We start from the raw sequence: 19,073 nt of genomic DNA on the forward strand, positions 1-19,073 counted from the left end.
ATCACAACACGACAGAATCCCTCATGTAATTTACCAAACTTATTACATTGAGGTCCTTTCTGTCCTCTAGACTTTAATTCTTCATGCTTGAATCTTTTGGCAATCGGTTGGGATGGAGCTGGAGTCTGCATCTTTTCCTTTCATTGAGTTTCCAACTCGATTTTCATTCTCCCGGCATGCACTTGCATCTCTATTAAGGTATTGTATTGATTGTTCGATACGAACTCCATTATATTAGTCTTAAGCATACTTAAATATCGAGACATATGTACTTGCTCCGTTGATGCATATTCTGGGTAAAACAAGGTTCTTTAGGTGAACATCTTGGTGATCTCAGTCACTGATTTAATGGTCTGTTTGAGTGACAAATATTCTTAAGAGAGTCGATCCCTCTCTACTGGTAGAACATACATTGGCTTGAACTTCTCAAGAAACTGCTCCCAAGTCACCATGCTCTTCTCAGCCGATGAATAGTTTATATTGACAAAGTTCCACTAGTCCTTTTCTCTTAGGTGTAAAAGATTATGCGCATATCCGAACATCAAGTTTGCCAGACAAGCACAAGTGTAGAAGCATCCTTCCACATCTGAGATCCACCTCATGGAAACTATTGTATCCCTAACACTTTTAAACTCAGGAGGTTTGGTGTTGTTGAACTCTCGATAGGGCATTTCCTTTTCTCCAAATGAGGTTTCAGCAGCAACGAAAATAGTGGTTGTGGCAACAATGGTACCGGTAACGACAGTGTACCATTCATCAAAAAAAGATATTAGTTCAGTCTTAATGGTTCCAAACATTTATGGAATTATCTCTCTTACAATTATTGATACCGCCACCTTTATCCAATTATGTATCTCATCCTCGCTTTGTCCTAACTCTTCATACCTAGAACCTAACTCGCTTGCTCTCATGATCATCACCATCCTGGAGATGTAACAGGATTGGGTTAATATGAATCTAACACCAAAATGATATTTGAGTCCTATCCATTCCTTTAGTAACTTTATGGCTTTTACTGATTCATGTACGGACCTTGTGCCTCCGGTGATATGGTCCTATACTACATGCCACACATATCCATACTAGATCCAAGAATTGCTCCAAGGTTCCGAAGTTACTACACTTTTCTATTGATAAGTATTTTCACACACACACACACACACAGTGTTACAAGCACTTAATTATTTCTTTCCTAAACTTCACTCGGATCTTGCATCTCTATCGATGCCCTATCTTACGAATTTATGCCTTATCAAGCACATAATAAACTTCCTAGACTCTCTTTCTAGGATTCCTTCCACTCATCTATTCTATTGGTTGAGTAAGAACTTCTACCAATATTAACAATTTCTTTGGCGAATACGATTACATGCCTCTAAAATCAAATAGTCTGTAGACTAAAAGATTCGGCATTACAACGGTTAGACTCAAATAAGAATTGCACAATAGCACCAAATCAAGCAATCTATAACTTTTTAATTTGGCAACATGCAACCTAACGTACTTGTCAAATAACTAGTTAATATAAATATAGGCTCTAAATAGGAAATTATAAGCAATTCCCTAGGTTATAAGCCATCTTAAGTATCAGGAAATTCTAACTGGCAATTACTGAAAAGATCCCTAGCCTACATACTAGCATGCATTTCTAACATTTCATATATCAGTAAACATAAACAATACAAATATTTTGGGAATCACTTTCCTTTCTGAGCTTTGGCTGAATGTATGCATCACATTCTTTCATCTTTGTTTTATTCTCTTTATGAAAAGATTTATTAATTATTCAGATCTTTAGTTTGAGTTTGGAATCACACGAATGCTCATCCAATTCACTAAAACTAGTGGTCTAGTACCAACTTGTAACACCCCGAGTTTTCAACCTAAGTTTTTCATTTTTTATTAAAATGTATCATAGTGTAATTTACATTTTGTGGAAACATGCTGTGAATGTGTGTGTATAGTCAAACATTTCCCTTCTCACGAATCGATGAAGTTCCTGAAAAGCATTTATAAACAACTAGGTAAGCGCTAGGCTTAGTGAGTTACCCAAAATACCATATACATGCATACATATAATGGCTAAGGGCCTCTTTAACCATCCCATCATCATCCCCTAACTAAGTCTTTAAATACAACAATTAAGCACATAGAGACTACAATTTAGATTTTACTAATACATGCCCAATTATACTTTCTACTCTACCAGTTTACACTTAAGCACATAGATATTATACTATCAAATCTACTCCACTAGTTCTTTATCCTAAGATACATGGATATGTATAGTAATACATAGTATAGTGAGATAGCTCACTTGGATAGTTACTCAGACGATTGACAGATATTCCTCTAATGTAGTGGGTAATGCGTCTAACATATATTAACCTAGAATACTATAGTTTATCAGTTCCTATACAATTTTATAATGAAAGCTAGATCCATCACTAATCTCAATGAATATCGATATTTCTATCAAATAAGGATCAACTAGGCCAGACAGGTGGGAGGCAGGATTATTTCGATGTATAACTTTTCTGAAATCCGACAACTAAGCCAACGTGACCATTCTAGACACCTATCACATAAGTTGTTAAATAAATATGATGACTGGAATTACTTATAAATCTTATTTATACATTCATAATGGTGACTATGAATATAATACAAGTTACACTTAAACCATGCTAAGTGTAGTCTGACTTACAGAGAGTTCTTAACGAAACCCGAGAATTATACGTTGGCAAAACTTCGACTCGAAAGCTTATATTTGTCAGGCTTCTAGACACCGCAGAGCCTTACAAATATAACCTTATCAGTGTTGTAAAACTCGCCGAGTTGGCCGATTACTCCTCCGAGTACTCGCTACTCGGCCCCTTACCAAGGCGAGTTATAGAATCCCGAGTACTCCTCAACCGACCCCTTTACTAAATTGAGTAGTGTTGTAAAGCACGGTCAATTCAGTGATTAATATGTATAATATACTTAATGATTTATTATTTAACACACACATGAGATTATTACTACATATATATCTTAAATTTTTAGTAATTATTCACGAAGTGAGACACTTATGTGTTTTTTAGCTTTTATGTATTCACATGTATCTAATTTTGTTATATATTTTCAATCAACTTATGATTTTAACTTATGATTTTGACATATATAATTTTCCTAAAAATATTTCTACATGAATTACTAAATCCGAGTACTCGCGAGTACTCCCGGGTACTCGCTACTCGGTAGTCGGCCGAACAGGTACCGAGTAACGAGTTCTACAACCTTTACCCTTATAACTAGAGAAACCTGAGCTCTATATTTCAAAGGAATTCATAAAAAAGGGTTGAATGTCAGGAAATGGTTCAAGTTCGAGAGGTATTTATAGCCTGATTCGAGATGTGCACCGCAAACTTGGTCAGGGGTGTTGGCGTGGCGTTGTCTTGGTGGTGACATGTGGCAGAAATCTAGTGGAGTTTTAGAGTACGCCATGCACGCCAACTCATGTGCGAATTTAACAGTTCTTACAATTTTCATATCTTCTTCATACAAGCTCCGTTTTCGATGTTCTTTATATCCACACATAGCTACCGATGAGATCCATAACTTTCATTTAGACTCTGTCGGCTAATTCTCACTTAATTTTCAAAGCTATATTTTTAACATACATAGACTGTTAAAGCCCGTATAAAAATCATAACTCTCTCATATGAATTCTGTTCTCGATTGTCTTTATATCGATGAAATCATATGGATGAGATCTTTAACTCTCGTTTAGATTGCTTTTACTAACAATCGACCGATCCTAATTTAAGTTTTTGTGTCGTGCACTGCTACAGTGCAACTCCTAATAACCATAACTTCCTTTTGCGAAGTTAGATTTGGATGTTCTCTATATGCATGCTCTCGATTTTGTGATTATTATGGCTTTCGTCAACACTATTTATCCTAAATAGTCTTCTGTCAAAGATGTTTATTATGTGATGGGTCGTTTATACTATAAGGTGAAAATGGGGTGTTACACTAGACCAGAGAAAATGGGGTATTACACCAAACCGGTGAAAATGGGGTATTACACCAGACATGTACCGATTTACAAGAATAATTCCAGTTATTAGTTCCTTTGATAGTGAAATTTCGGTCTAGTATTTGTAACGGTTTTGTCCGGCCAGTTTTAGGTATTGGACCAGATTTTAAAAGCCTCAATATATTGTAATCTATGAAAATTTTAAAAGATGCATATCTCATTCCTTTGAATTCATATTGACATGAGATATTTTTCAACATGTATTTTAGAGTTTGTACTTGATTTTAGACTATAATTCATCATTTTGGGTTAAATATTAAATGAGTTACGAGTTACGACCCCCCGAAGTCGGGATATCAAAGCTGAAACATTCAACTTTTATTTGTGTTTTTTTAATCTATAACATTTTTGAAAGATGCATATCTATTCATTTTAAGTCAGATTGACATTGAATCTTTTTCAGCATCTAATTTAGAGTTTGTTCTTGAGTTTAAGTTATAATTTCATTGTTTTTGGTTCCAACAGTTATGTTTCAGGCATGTAGGCCCAACACAACAGGTCTAACCTAATGGGCCCATCCTAACATTATATAAATGGGTATAACCCAAAAATATATAAGTAGGCCAAACCCAACTATACACAAGCATTCATGACACCTAGTTTTTTACAGTATAGTGAGAAAACTCACCTGAACAGTTACTTAAATAACTATCAATGAACCAACTTACGATCCAACTGGCAAACAACGCGTCGAACATGTATTAACCTATAATGCTATTATCGATCAATAACTATGGAAATTTGATAACTAGTATATAATAGATCCTTCACCAATCCCATAAACAATGAAATTACTATTAAATAAGGGTTAGGCAGTCAATATAGTCGATAAACAGGATCATTTCAACATATAGTCTTTCTGAAATCTAACAATCAGGACAACATGTGTATCATAAACACTGCTCCCATAAGTAGATAAATCAGTATAATAATTGGGATTAATTCACCATCATGGTCCCACCTTTGTCTTTATATATAAGGATGGAAAAAATCGCCATACTTGATGGGGAGCCCGAAACGCACCTAATTTGTCTGGGGAATCCCCAAGTTGATTGGGAATGGAGAAACCCTAAAAAGATGGGGATGAGGATGGGATGGGACAATCGTTAGTTCCCAACACTGAACCTTGTCCCACTAGATATTAATATATAAAATAAAACAAAATATATATTTGTAGTAAAACTTATCATACCTAAAATTTGATCCAAATAACTCAACTTATTAGTAATTACTTGGTTGGAATTATATTTTTTCTTATTTGTTTATGTAATTTAACCTCATGTATAATTTTTTTTTTCTCCTTGGTTTATCTATTATAACTCAAATATCACTTTCATAATTTTTTTCTACTTGATATTTCTTGTATGTATTTAAATTTAGTAGAAAATTTGTTTATAGTTTTTATGTAATCTATGAATATTTTTATGGTTTATAAAATTTTAAACTTATGTTGTTAAAATTGAAATTTAAAGTTTTTGTTTACTTAATTTTTTTTATATTAAAGTAGAAAAAAAATCCCCGATTGCCTGTTTGGGGTGGGGATAATGATTTATTTATATTTCAACTAGGTGTAAAACCCGTGTACTACACGAGTTTATTAAAAATACAAATTTAATATCAATATTTATACATTAAATTTAATATCAGTATCAATTTTAGAGCTCTCATTAATTATGACATTTATTTCATTATAAATATATCAATTCTTTTTCAAGGAAACATTTATTTCTCTCAATATTATAACAAAAATAAGTTATTATATGTGAACAAATCAGAAAATTACATGTGGTAATAAATAAATTCTAAAAATCTATTAAAATGTCATGTGTCCAAATCAATGAGGACATGACATGTGGCAGAAAATGAGTTTTATTTATTAGTATAGATTGGAGATGAGGATTGTAATGATGATTCGTGGATTGGAATGGGGATTGGGTCCCGCTATTTCAGGACCCAATTTTCATCTCTATACATATATCACAATCAGTATACTTTTGTAATTAGAAAAAATAACTATAAACAAATCCATTCTATTCTTTCACATATTTTCCATTAATCTTAGGTTACTAATATTATTTTCAGTTATATGCTTATTATTTTCCGGGGTGTTCTTATGTGGTGTTAAAGTACTAAAATAATCATGCGAAGTGAAAAATGTATCTTCACAAACAATAATTGTATGCTTACCAAGCATACTTTCTCTCCTAGATGGATTCTCGTTCTTTTTATCGTTGACATCCCCTGAATTTGTCTATTTTTTGGGGGTGAGCACAAAAACCGAAAAATCAAACGAAAACCGAATTAGCTGAACCGTAATAACCGAACCATTTTTATAACCGATGGTTTATTTCGTGTTTTTTATTAACCAATAAGTAGCGGTTTGGTTTTGGTTTTATTGGATAACCGACCAATTATTAACCAAACCGATAGATTTATATCTAATTGTATATAAATTATAAATGGATAAAGTGAATATACCTAACAACCTTATATAAGCTTAGGTAACTAACCACATCATACTACGTAATTTTGTATCATATTTACATTGTAATCACCCAAAGTTCTTAAAATTCAACCTTGTAACTTGATTGCTTCCAAAATCTTTAGACTTTCACAATTATTTTCCTTCAAATGACGTCTTTCTATCGGAGACTCCCTGTTGGGCTTCATATACTACCGCTACAAATCAAATGATGTAAAAGGAATATAATGGTGAATGTCTGAAAATTTTGGAAGTAAATCAAGTTAAGGGTTGAAGTTTAAGAACCTTAGACAATTACAATGAAAATATAATGCAAAACAATGTAGTATAATGTGGTTAGGTATCTAAACTTATATAAGATTGTTAGGTATATTCAATCCATTATAAATTAGATTGTTAATTTAATTAAGCCCATGCCCAATTAAATATTGAAAAAAAAATCCACTAACCCTAGAAATGTTGATCATCCAATTACGCAAACCACATCTCTTATCGGCTAATCACATTGAGATTTCAGACATGCTGTCTTGCCAAATATATCTATCAAGATTTGAGAGTTGTCGAATATGTGTATCAATTACTCAATTAACGTGATCACATCGAGAAAGAAACAAAGACCAATAGTTCTTCAAGACTTCAAGGCAAGTTGTTTTTCACTTTATAATCTAACCTTTTGTACTTTTGATGTAGGTTGAAAGTTTTTTAATGCATTTTTTCTTTTTTGCTTTATTCTAATGTTTTTGACTCCTTGTGAATGACTAAATGTATTTTCTTGAATGTTTTCTCAAAAACATATATGTTTTGTGTGGTCTTGTTTGTCATTATAAATATGCACACAAACAACTCAATTGTAGTGATTATGTAACTGAAAAATAATCAGATCTTAGATTGAATTTTTTGAAGGTGAGTTGCCATTATGATTTTTTTTTTTTTTTTTTTTTTTTTTTTTTTTTTTTTTTTTTGTGTTTTAAGTTGATTGCACCGTTACAAAACCAAGATAATGAGATTTAAAAAAAGAGTTGAAGTGAATACAAATGCAAGCGTTTGTAATATTCATTTTTAAGCAATCTACTCTCTTTTTATATCAATGCACTTTCAACTTTTATATCATTTTTTATCGTTATGATTAACTGATATTAACGATTAACCGAAAAAAACCATTAACCATAACTAATATTATCCATACTTATTGGCTATCGAAATAAATTAACCGATTGTAACGGTTATGGTTCGGTTTTAGCCTATAACTGAATCAAACCGCCTCATACATACTCCTATATGTTTTGAAGGCGAGATAGAAATGAATTCAGTCGAATGGTGTGTATGTAACTCTTATATAGTAGCCTAATGATATATCTAAGTGCATTTCAAAACAAATGGCTTTGAATGGTGTGTTTTAGCCTATAACTGAATCAAACCGCCTCATACATACTCCTATATGTTTTGAAGGCGAGATAGAAATGAATTCAGTCAAATGGTGTGTATGTAACTCTTATATAGTAGCCTAATGATATATCTAAGTGCATTTCGAAACAAATGGCTTTGAATTCTTGCTCAAAAGGATAAAAATCCAAAAAATCCAATGACATGTACACGTGATATACCACATAGCCACCACACTTTTCAAGTATAAGTCCCACTAAGAAAAATCAATATTGAATGTATACATAATGTCTATCTCTTGGCTCAAACTACTTTAACCCACTAGATACAAAACACAATGTTGTGTATTGTAAACATACCGACAAGTTGTTTTCCTTTTAACAAAGGGTAGATTTTAGGAAAATTGGGTAATCTAACCATAATTAAATATGTATTTAAAGAAAATAATAAAAAAATATTTTTGGCAAAAATAACCATCAATTTCGAAATCGATATTTCAGACTGAGAAAAAAATATTTTTTTTGACAACCAATTCCAAAAAGAACATTTTAGACAAAGAAAAAATATTTTTTTTTGACAAGAAATACATTTATTCTAGAATTCCGGACTAAAATTCCAGATTCTAGACTGAAATAAGATTTAAATAAAAAGTCAAGAATTTCAAAAACAAATCTGAATTTCAATGTACAATTCCAGAATTAAAAAAAAAAAAAAAAAAAAAAACAACTGATTTTTATTTAAATCTAACAAAAAATTAAACAAACATAAGTATGAATTATATATGATATCACAACAAAAAAAAAATCAGACATTTAATTGTAAAGAAAAACTCGAAATGGATAGTAAAGAGATTTATTTGGACAAAAAATTAAAAACATAAAACAAAAAATAATTCCAAAATTTAAGGATAAAACCCGAAATTGGACATTCCGAGTAAATGGTAAATTTGTCAAACATTAAAAAAATTGTTATTTTTAATAAAAAGGCTCAGCGATTATTTCAATTTTCCTAAATTTAAATATACTTAATTAATTCTTCATTTTAAACAACCGTTCCATTACAATTACAAATATTAGAGTAAGTTACACGAATGGTCCCTATGGTTTAGGGTAATATACACGTTTAGTCCCTAAATTATTTTTTTTAACTCAGAAGGTCCCTATTGTTTGTTTTTGTTATGTGTTTGGTTCATATTGTTTGTTTTTGTTATACGTTTGGTCCTTATCTTACCTAAAAATACTATTATTTAAATAGAGAAAAATAATTGGATAGGTAATGTAAGATGAAGGAGTGAGATTGAGGGTGTATTTATTTCAATAAATCAAAAAATTAAGGGCAAAACAGTCTTTTTAGATAAGACAGTGACCAAACGCGTAACAAAAACAAATAACAAATACCTTTCGAGTTAAAAAAAAAAGGGAAAATGACTTGATAGGGTAAGATACTTTTTGAAATGTACACATTTAGTCCTTATTTTATTATTTTTTTTTTTTTTGTAAAATAAACTCTTATAGTTTATTTTTTTGTAACAATGCAATCCTTATGACCGGCTATATCCGGTATACCAGTCACATACGGATTTTCTTTTAGGGAAAATGACTTGATATGGTAAAATACTTTTTGAATTGTACACATTTAGTCCTTATTCTTTTTTTTTTTTGTAGAATAAACCCTTATACTTTATTAATATGTACACATTAGGTCATTTTTTTGCTGATGTGGAAGCATAAGTGGCACTAAATAACAATTAATTAGCTTAGTCACCGGAGGTGGGTGATCCTCCAGCAACAAGAAAAGGGCGACGGCCCTTTTCTTTCTCGTCTCTCTTCCTTCCGGTCGAACAGCAACAGCCAAATATCCTTTACCTGATGTGTTTCTCCAATCTGTCTCTCTTTGCCTCCATCGTTGAGATATGTTGTCAAAAAAAGAAGAAAGAACCGACGAGGGGGCTACCAGAACAGCTCCTCGCCGCCAACTACCATCTCTACTTCCTCCTGCCTCCCCCTTCGACCTTGTTGTTTTCGCCATCAATCCTCCTTGCTACCAGTGATGTGTAGGAACACACAAAGGAGTCGCCGGAGATCGGGGTTCTCCCTCTTTTTTCTTGATGAATAAAAGTTGGAAAAATCTCGTTGTGGATATGTGGATGCCACCTGGGTATTTCATTTCAACAAAATAAAAGAAAGGAAAAATGACTTGATAGGGTAAGATACTTTTTGAAATGTACACATTTAGTCCTTATTCTTTTTTTTTTTTTTTATAAAATAAACCCTTCCACGTCAGCAAAACCTGTAGAATCCGGTGAAAAGGACCTAATGTGTACATATTAATAAAGTATAAGAGTTTATTTTACAAAAAAAAAAAAGAATAAGGACTAAATGTATACATTTCAAAAAGTATCTTACCCTATCAACTCATTTAGGGACAAAATACGTAAATTATCCTAAACTATAAGGACTATTCATGTAATTTACTCCAAATATTATTATTTCACCCTAGGATTATAATTAGGGATAATGACTTGAAAGGGTAACGAACTTTCGACTTTTGTCACATTTAGTCACTAAACTTTATTTCGTTATCTATTTGCCATTGAACTATTGAAACTGTTCACATTTTACCCTTATGACCGGTTGTTACCGGTCATAAGGGTAAAATGTGAAAAGTTTTAATAATTTAGTGGCAAATAGATAACGAAAAAAAGTTTAGTGACTAAATGTGAACAAAATCGAAAGTTTGTTTCCCTCTAAAAAGGTCAATGACTAAATGTGAACAAACTTCCTATTGTATTATGTTTTAGCAAAATTATTTATTTTTGTTTAATTGTAGCAACATTTGTTGATGAAGAAATCTATGAAATAAAAAAACAAAATGTAACATCCGGATTTCTAGGTATCATAATTTAAGTATTTTTCTTTTGAGTTAAGAAGAGAGACTCGACGAGTTGACGCCTCAACTCGTCGAGTAAGGTCGCGACTGATGACTCGGATTAATGAATGGACTCGACTAGTCGATGAGGCGACTCGACGAGTCCGCGCTGTTGGCAGAAACCCTATATAGTTACTTTCATCTTACACATAGATATGAAGTATTTTATATAATTACGTGCTATGTGTGCATATTATTTGAATACTTGTTGTCTTTGCTGGATGAACGATTTTATACATGTTTTAAAAGATTTAAACGGTATATTTATTTTATATCTAAAAATATGTTGCAGATAAAACATGGGTAGATGAAATGGTTGGTGTGTGATCAAATAAAATGATGAGAAATAAGTGATGATAGAAAGGTGATGATAATTAGGTAAATAGATGATAATGAATATGTGATGTAGGATGAAAGGAGATACCATAACCTTAACCAGCAATGTAGCGATGTAGTCATCTACCAGAGTATAGATGACGACCACAAACTATTCTAGACAACCTAGTGGAAACACCAGCAGGCCCATAACCTGTAGGTGATGAATTACGAGTTCAGACGATGTTGTAACTACGTATTCATGCGATTATACTCTAACCCCTTACTATGAATTACGAGTTCAGACGATGTTGTAACTACATATTCATGGGATGTCACAAATTTCGCATGCCAAACCAATGGTCATAATTCATATCAGTGAGAATGATTCATTTTTTTGTAAAACCAAAATCAGATTGGAAATTTTGATTTTTTATTTTGGAAAATGTCAAACCATTGGTTTTTTATTTCGGTTTTGGTTTTTTGTTTTTTTAAAATATATTTTCAGGGTTTTTTTTTTTTTTTTTTTTTTTTTTTTTTTTTTTTTTTTAATTTCATAGATTCTTCATCAACAAATGTTGCTACAATTTAACAAAAATAAATAATTTGCTAAAACATAATACAAGAGGAAGTTTGTTTATATTTAGTCATTGAACTTTTTAGAGGGAAACGAACTTTCGATTTTGTTCATATTTAGTCACTAAATTTTTTTTCGTTATCTATTTGTCATTGAACTATTGAATCTGTTCACATGTTACCTTTATGACCGGCAACAACCGGTCATAAGGGTAAAATGTGAACAGTTTCAATAGTTCAATTGCAAATAAATAACAAAAAAAAGTTTAGTGACTAAATGTGACAAAAATCGAAAATTCGTTACCCTTTCAAGTCATTATCGTTTATAATTATGGATCTCCTTTCGGGCGTGTACCCTAAAAACGATTGAATCTTGAACTATTAACAAAAAAATAAAAAAAATTAAAAAAAAAAATAATAATAAGTCCATTTCATGAAATTGCAAATTGAGGGACAAATGTGTAACTTGACTTTTCGCCTATTTTGGGTCGGTATCTACTATAGGCAGAAATTAGTCCACGTGTATAGTATACGTGTCAGCTTCTTCTGCTTGCCATCTGGCTTCTCTTTTCCTTCATTGTCCTCTCTTCGAAACAATCAGACTCCAGTTACTTCTCGATTCTCTGAATTCGTCCATCGAAAGCAACACTGATACGATTATTATGTCTCGTTTAATTCATTCCAGACTATCGCTCTCCAGATTATCGTAAGTTTTCAATCTTATTTGCCCCGTTTCCCCCCAGTAATTCGTCAAACATGAAGCCCGAAATGAGCCCTTATCAAAGCAGATCAAATGGGGTTTTCCCCTTTTCACCAGAGTCTAAAAACTCACTCTTTTTTTAATCAGTGTAGTAATTTATCGAGTTTATCTATAGTTTTGGATATGGGTTTAGATTTTTATAAGCGTAAAAGAAACCACATCCCTTGTAAATCGAGTGGGTTTCTTTTTCCCTCTTTTTGGTGTAATTACGGCAAGGAGTAAATTATTCGGTGAATGTAGACTACGAAATGGAGTTTAATTGTGTGATGAAAAGGGAGTATTCGGAGTTTTAATTCATTCGTTCGTCGATTTTATTTTTACTCACATTATTCTGAATTGCTTAATTTGTATGTAATACTGTAGCAATACATGGGGTTCAATCGGAAGAGGAAGATATTTGTCAACGGAATCTAATAAGATCGATGAACCACTTAAAGTGGAGGATGCTGAGACAATAAATCCACCACCTGCGGCAGAAAAGGTTCTTTTAGGTTATATTACCTTTGTTTTTTTGAGACTATTTTTATATATTTCTTCATAAAGGGTGATAAGATTACAATACCCAATCTAAACAAGGATATTTAATGTCCAAATAGCACATAGTTTACAATGAGTTTGAACACTTGTCAAATATCTAAACACCTTTGAAGAAATCGTTACTGTTACTATCTTTTCATAATTACTTTAGGGCACATAAGTAACATTGTAATGGAACTCTTCCAAAAAAGGGAATGCTTCATTATTTAGGTATCTGATCTTGTTAGCAACTTGTGAGAGAAGTTGTTTACTTTTGAGATGTATAGTGAATAGAGTCTTGCCATATTGCATATGTATAGATGCATGTATCTATATGTATATGTATTAAGATATTTATTTGTAATGTTCTTTTGAATCAGGTACTTGTGCTGGGTGGAAATGGGTTTGTTGGGTCCCACATATGCAAAGAAGCATTGGACCGAGGCTTGTCAGTTGCAAGCCTTAGCAGGTATCTTTAGTTCACTTAATATGTGTTCGTTGATTCCATTTATGATTTCTTTTTTACCTAATATATATAGGGCTTAATGTGTAAAGTAAAAGGAGAGAAGGATTATCTCTTAAGAATGAAGGGTAAAATAGTCATTTACTCTTATTCAGACAGTTCATTCAGTCCAAAAAAGAAACCGTCTTTGTTAGTTCATCACTTACTCCATACAAAACTTCATTTATCCATATAATAGTTGATGCAAAAAAAAGTCCCTTAGATTTTGATACATTTGTCCCAATTTCTTTGAATTGATATTTATGGATTAAGACATAAACTAGAAAGCATTTTACTTTGAAATGATCTCATAGTAGACAATTTACAATAACAAATTGGTGAAATTAGATGTTGATTATCTTTCTTTTGTAGATCTGGCAAACCATCTATCAAAGATCAATGGGCAAACAAAGTGAGTTGGCATCAAGGTATTTTGTTCATGACACATGATTCATTTTTAATTTTAATGCAAAATTATGGAAAATATAAATATACCTGTCATCTGTATGTATTCATATCTTTTGCTTGATGTGATTGTAGGTGACTTGCTATCTGGTGATTCATGGAAGGAAGCACTCAATGAAGTCACTTCTGTTGTATGTATTGTCTTCTTAGTTCTTCTTCTTCTTCATAAAGCTCCTTTTTTTTTAATATTGTCAAAAACTAGGGCACATTTTACATTTGGGCTAATTTGTGTTGTAAATTATCATACACATTTTAAAAATTCGGTTTAAATCTTTCAGATATCTTGTGTTGGTGGTTTTGGTTCCAACACCTTCATGTACAAGATCAATGGAACTGCAAACATAAATGCTGTTAGAGCTGCAGCTGAAAAAGGTTTAAACTAAATCCATTTTGTGTCTTAATTTAATTTACTTTTTTTTATATGGTTACCAATCCATTAATTTAATTATAATCCATCATTGGTTATTATTATTATCTACAGGGATTAAAAGATTTGTCTACATATCTGCTTCTGACTTTGGTGTGATTAATTACTTGCTACAAGGATATTATGAGGGAAAGGTAATTCTTTTCTCAGGGTAAATTATGGAACTAAAAGGAAAATATAAACAAGGGCAAATTTGGAAAAAAATATATATTATTGTTCCAGTTTCGATTATTCACCTTTTCACCTACACATTTCTATAATGCAGAGAGCTACTGAAACAGAGTTGCTAACAAAGTTTCCATATGGACGTGAGTATTATATAATATATGATATATGATATATATGATATATCGTCTTTTTTCTTTTTTTATGACAATAACATTTTAAATTTTTTTTTAGATGTGATTTTGAGGCCTGGTTTCATTTATGGGACACGTAGAGTAGGCAACATGAAGTTGCCTCTTGGAGTAATCGGTTCTCCACTTGAGATGGTAAGTATGTTTTAGAAGGAATGGAATGTTTGATTCCGATGGAATGAACCATTCCATTCCTTCCCTGATTCCATCGACCAATAACCCTCGATAATAACTTATGTTAACACAGGTTCTACAATATGCAAAGTCACTAAACCAGATTCCAGTCATTGGTCCGTTGCTAACTCCACCTGTGGATGTTAAAGCTGTAGCAAAAGTTGCTATAAGAGGAGCTATTGATCCTGTATTCCCTCCTGGAATCGTTGATGTGTATGGAATAAAACGTTATAGCCAACAGAAAGCTTTCTAAATTAACCGGATCTTTTTCCACATCAAGTTATTGATAATAGAGAGATCAGAATATTACTTCATAGAGGTTAATAAAATAGATGAAATGATGACTGTCTTGCATTGTTTTAAACATGGGTGATTCGGGTGATTTAGTTTTAAACATGGGTGATTCGGGTTATTATTAAAATCGTGTCTTTGGTCTTTTTTATATGTAAAAGAAAGGGGATATGAATATGCCATGCTTTGGGGGTTGCCACTACCCAATAAAGTGTCATTATCATGTTCAACATATTATTGTTTTGGTTTGTTAAATACTTAAATCCACCACCTGATTAAAGAAGAGATGATTTAAAGTTCAGTCCAATCGCTATCATTGACACCTTTTGCTTTTGTTCTTCCATTGAGGAAAAGACAGACGTCCACACTTGTGGAATTTATAGTACATGAAGTTGACCTTTCATTACATTTGAATTATAGAAGTTAAGGGGATATGAGAAAATGGAATTGAAACACTGTCTTTTACATCAACTTACACAATATTTAGGGGGTGTTAGGGATTGCTTAAAACAACTTTTTTTTAATTACCTTATCCGATGTAAAAAAAGGGTTTCTGAAGAATTCTTTTTTTTCTTAGTTAAAGTGGTACCAAAAGACGATAAATTAATAAGTGTTTGGAAATTTTGATTATACATGTAAAATAACTGAAAATAACATTTAATGTATTGCCAACTTTTTTTCTTTTACTTAAAGTGGGTAATTTAGTGTCGGTCTTACTATATTAGAACAAAACAATTTATCAAAAAGTGTTTGTTAATGGTATCATAGTAAACATTTTTTCTTTTTAGCAATCCAAGCACTTTAAATAACTCAAGCATTATAAAAATGTGGGTCATATTAGTCCATTAAACTTGTCATTTTTGGTTTAAAAGGTCATTCAATTGTTTTTTTGTTACATAATGGTAAGAAAGTCATGTATGACCGTTTTAAAATGTCATTATGTTACTTGTTACCGGTATAAGAGGTATATTTGGTGCCACGAAACAAAATGACGCTGCCATGTCATTAAATATAATGGCTACGTATGTTACCTTTTGATTATAATCTTTTAAATAAGTTGGTGTTGCGTATTTCATTCTCCACTTCCGTTGAACTCTTTGCTACTCCCGAAAAACCCTTGTTTCCCTTTCCACCAAAATTCTTGTCGATGGTTGAGTTCATCTCAATCAAACTTCATTTCCAAGGTTTGTTCATCAACAAACATTTTTGCTACTCAGATTGTATTCATCATGTATTTGACGATATCGATTTTGCTGGTATGACTCACAAGAATTTTATCGGTTTTCTTGAACGATTCACACAACACAAGAGAAGTGTGAGAAAGTTTACTATTATTAGCTGGATTTAGAAATCCCAGCAGGTTTAACATTGATTTCTAATGAACTTGAATATCAAGAGTTCATAGACGTTGTGTATAGGTGTGGAGTACAACTGCCTGTGTACATGGACCATTATGGTACTCATCTGCAGGCATTTTGTGATGAAGTAAGTAAAGAAACAGACGGCGAAGACAATTGTTCTGTCATGTCTAACATGTCAATGAAAATGGAAAATGGGACTGACATAACTCTAACTGAGTTCATGAGTCCACAAAAGAGCACTATGGAAGGAGTAATGTATAATGGAATTAGTCAAGAAAATGCAAATGAGGGTGCAACAGAAGTTGAAAGCCCACAGGATGTTGAAGATGACAATGTCCCAGATGTGAAAGGTCAACCAAGGTTCAATGAATACATACCTTGGAAGAAGAAGTTGCCAATTCTAGGTATGAGGTATATAAATCCTAAACAATTGAAATTCATGCTTTCTAATTATGATGTAGCCAATGGGTTTCAATTATATTATGAAAAAAATGACAGTAAAAGATTATTGGTTAAGTGTTATGATGGTGAATGCATATTTAGGCTATGGGCTTCATGGATGCGTGATGAGTCATTCCAAATCAAGTCCCTTATTAATGAGCATAATTATGCCAGTAATTTTAAGTTATGGTCATATGTTAATTACAGATGGATTGGTAATCATTTCACAAGGGAAGTTCTTGAAAATGAGAAACTCAATGTGAGAATGCTAAAAGAAGAAGTAAAAAATAAATTTGGCATTGAGGTTAGTATGGGGCAGTGTAAAAGAGCAAGAAAACATGTCGTGGCTCTAGTTGAAGGTACCATAATAGAAAATTATGCAAAGTTGTGGTCCAATGGTGAGGAGATTAGAAGGTCTAATCCAGGGTCAACAATTAAGATGTCTGTAAACTCTATGCCAGATGGGAAAAGCTACTTTAGCAATATATATATATATATATATATATATATATATATGTTTTGATGCATTGAAGAAGGGTTGGAGAAGTGGATGTAGAGGGATTATAAACTTGGATGGTTGTTTTTTTAAAAGGAATGTGTAGTGGTCAGTTGTTATGTGTTGTTGGGAGGGATGGAAACAATCATATATACCCATTAGCTTGGGTTGTAGTAGCTGTGGAAAATTAGGACAACTGGAAATGGTTTCTAGAAAATTTGAAAGCAGACTTGCATCTTGAATTCGGGTTTGGTAAGACATTGATGTCAGATCAACATAAGGTAAGGTTATGTGAATTATGCATTACTAAATATGATCATGTACTAACTGTCCATATGATGTCATTTCACAGGGGTTAATTGAGGCAGTGATTCAGTGAATGAGTTATTCCCAGACATAGAACATAGGCAATGTGCCAGACATGTTTTGTCTAACTTCAAGAAGAAATATCCTGGTGCTCATTATGAGAAGCTATTTTGGAAGGCAAGTAAGGCATCAACTGAGCCAATTTTCAATGATGCAATGAAGGAGATTCAACTGTTAAGCCCTGTTGCATATGTGCATCTTATGGGAAGGAATCTAAAGTCATGGTCCAGAGCATTCTTTCAGGAAGGAAGAGGAAGTGATGCTGTTGAGAATGGCTTATCTGAGAGCTTCAACAATATGCTCTTAGATGCAATGAAGAAGCCCATCATCACTATGTTGGAGGATATAGTACTTTATGTGATGCAGAAGATGTGTAGTTTGAGATTAAAAGGTTTTGGATGGGGTCGGTATAACGTATGTCCAAACATGATACTTGCCATAAATAAATTGAAGATCCACCAAAGGCTTGTTCAAATTGTGACACTATTATATATTAATGATGTTTTACATACTAACTGTGTGTATGTTGTAGGTATTGGTAAGTGTTTCCTAGTGGGTTGAATACCTTTGAGACAAGAAACTTAAGAGAGTCATATGGTGTTTATTTAGAGAAAAAAACATGTACATGTAGGGTATGGCAGCTGAATGGGTATGGTTGTGTTCATTTAGTCGCAGCCATATGTTATGTAAACAGGAATGTGGAGGCCTTTATGGATCCTTTGTATCGTTCTACTATATACATGAACACATATAAGTACTCCATAGGAAGCATGAATGGGACTGCAATGTGGCCTCCAACAAACTACATACCACCATTGCCACCACTTAAAAGGAAAATGTCAGGGAGACCCACTGTCAAGAGGAAAAGGGACATTACAGAGGTCAGTGGATCACACAGAGTGTCAAAGGCAGGAAAAAGGATTGCATGTGGTGTTTGTAAGAAGGTAGGGCACAAAAAGTCAACAAGTGATGCAGTTGAAAGACCCCCAAAATTAAATGTAAAAAGAAAGGTGGGTGAAGATGCAATTGGAAGTGGTGTGAAGAAGAGTAAGATAAAAGATGATGGATAGAATGGTGCTACCAAGGGCAAGGGACAGGATGATGGAGCAAGTGGTGTTAAAAAGGAGAAGGAAAAAGATGAAGGTGGAAG

General features: G+C 32.6%; 1 protein-coding gene across 1 annotated transcript; it reads left to right on the top strand.

The window, feature by feature from the left end:
• The first annotated feature begins 12,322 nt into the window (after positions 1–12,322).
• LOC145053106 (uncharacterized protein At1g32220, chloroplastic-like) lies at positions 12,323–15,436 on the top strand. The gene is made up of 10 exons (XM_079001090.1): positions 12,323–12,474; positions 12,892–13,009; positions 13,425–13,513; positions 13,919–13,974; positions 14,087–14,142; positions 14,290–14,383; positions 14,493–14,572; positions 14,704–14,746; positions 14,838–14,929; positions 15,042–15,436. Exons 1-10 carry the CDS (start codon positions 12,431–12,433, stop codon positions 15,219–15,221), a joined length of 852 nt encoding a protein of 283 aa, XP_078857216.1. The 5' UTR covers positions 12,323–12,430; the 3' UTR covers positions 15,222–15,436.
• The last annotated feature ends 3,637 nt before the right edge of the window (positions 15,437–19,073 follow it).

The sequence above is a fragment of the Lactuca serriola genome, chromosome 5 (assembly GCF_051521515.1).
Source record: "Lactuca serriola cultivar US96UC23 chromosome 5, Lser_US96UC23_V15, whole genome shotgun sequence".
In the NCBI taxonomy this organism is placed as follows: domain Eukaryota; kingdom Viridiplantae; phylum Streptophyta; class Magnoliopsida; order Asterales; family Asteraceae; genus Lactuca; species Lactuca serriola.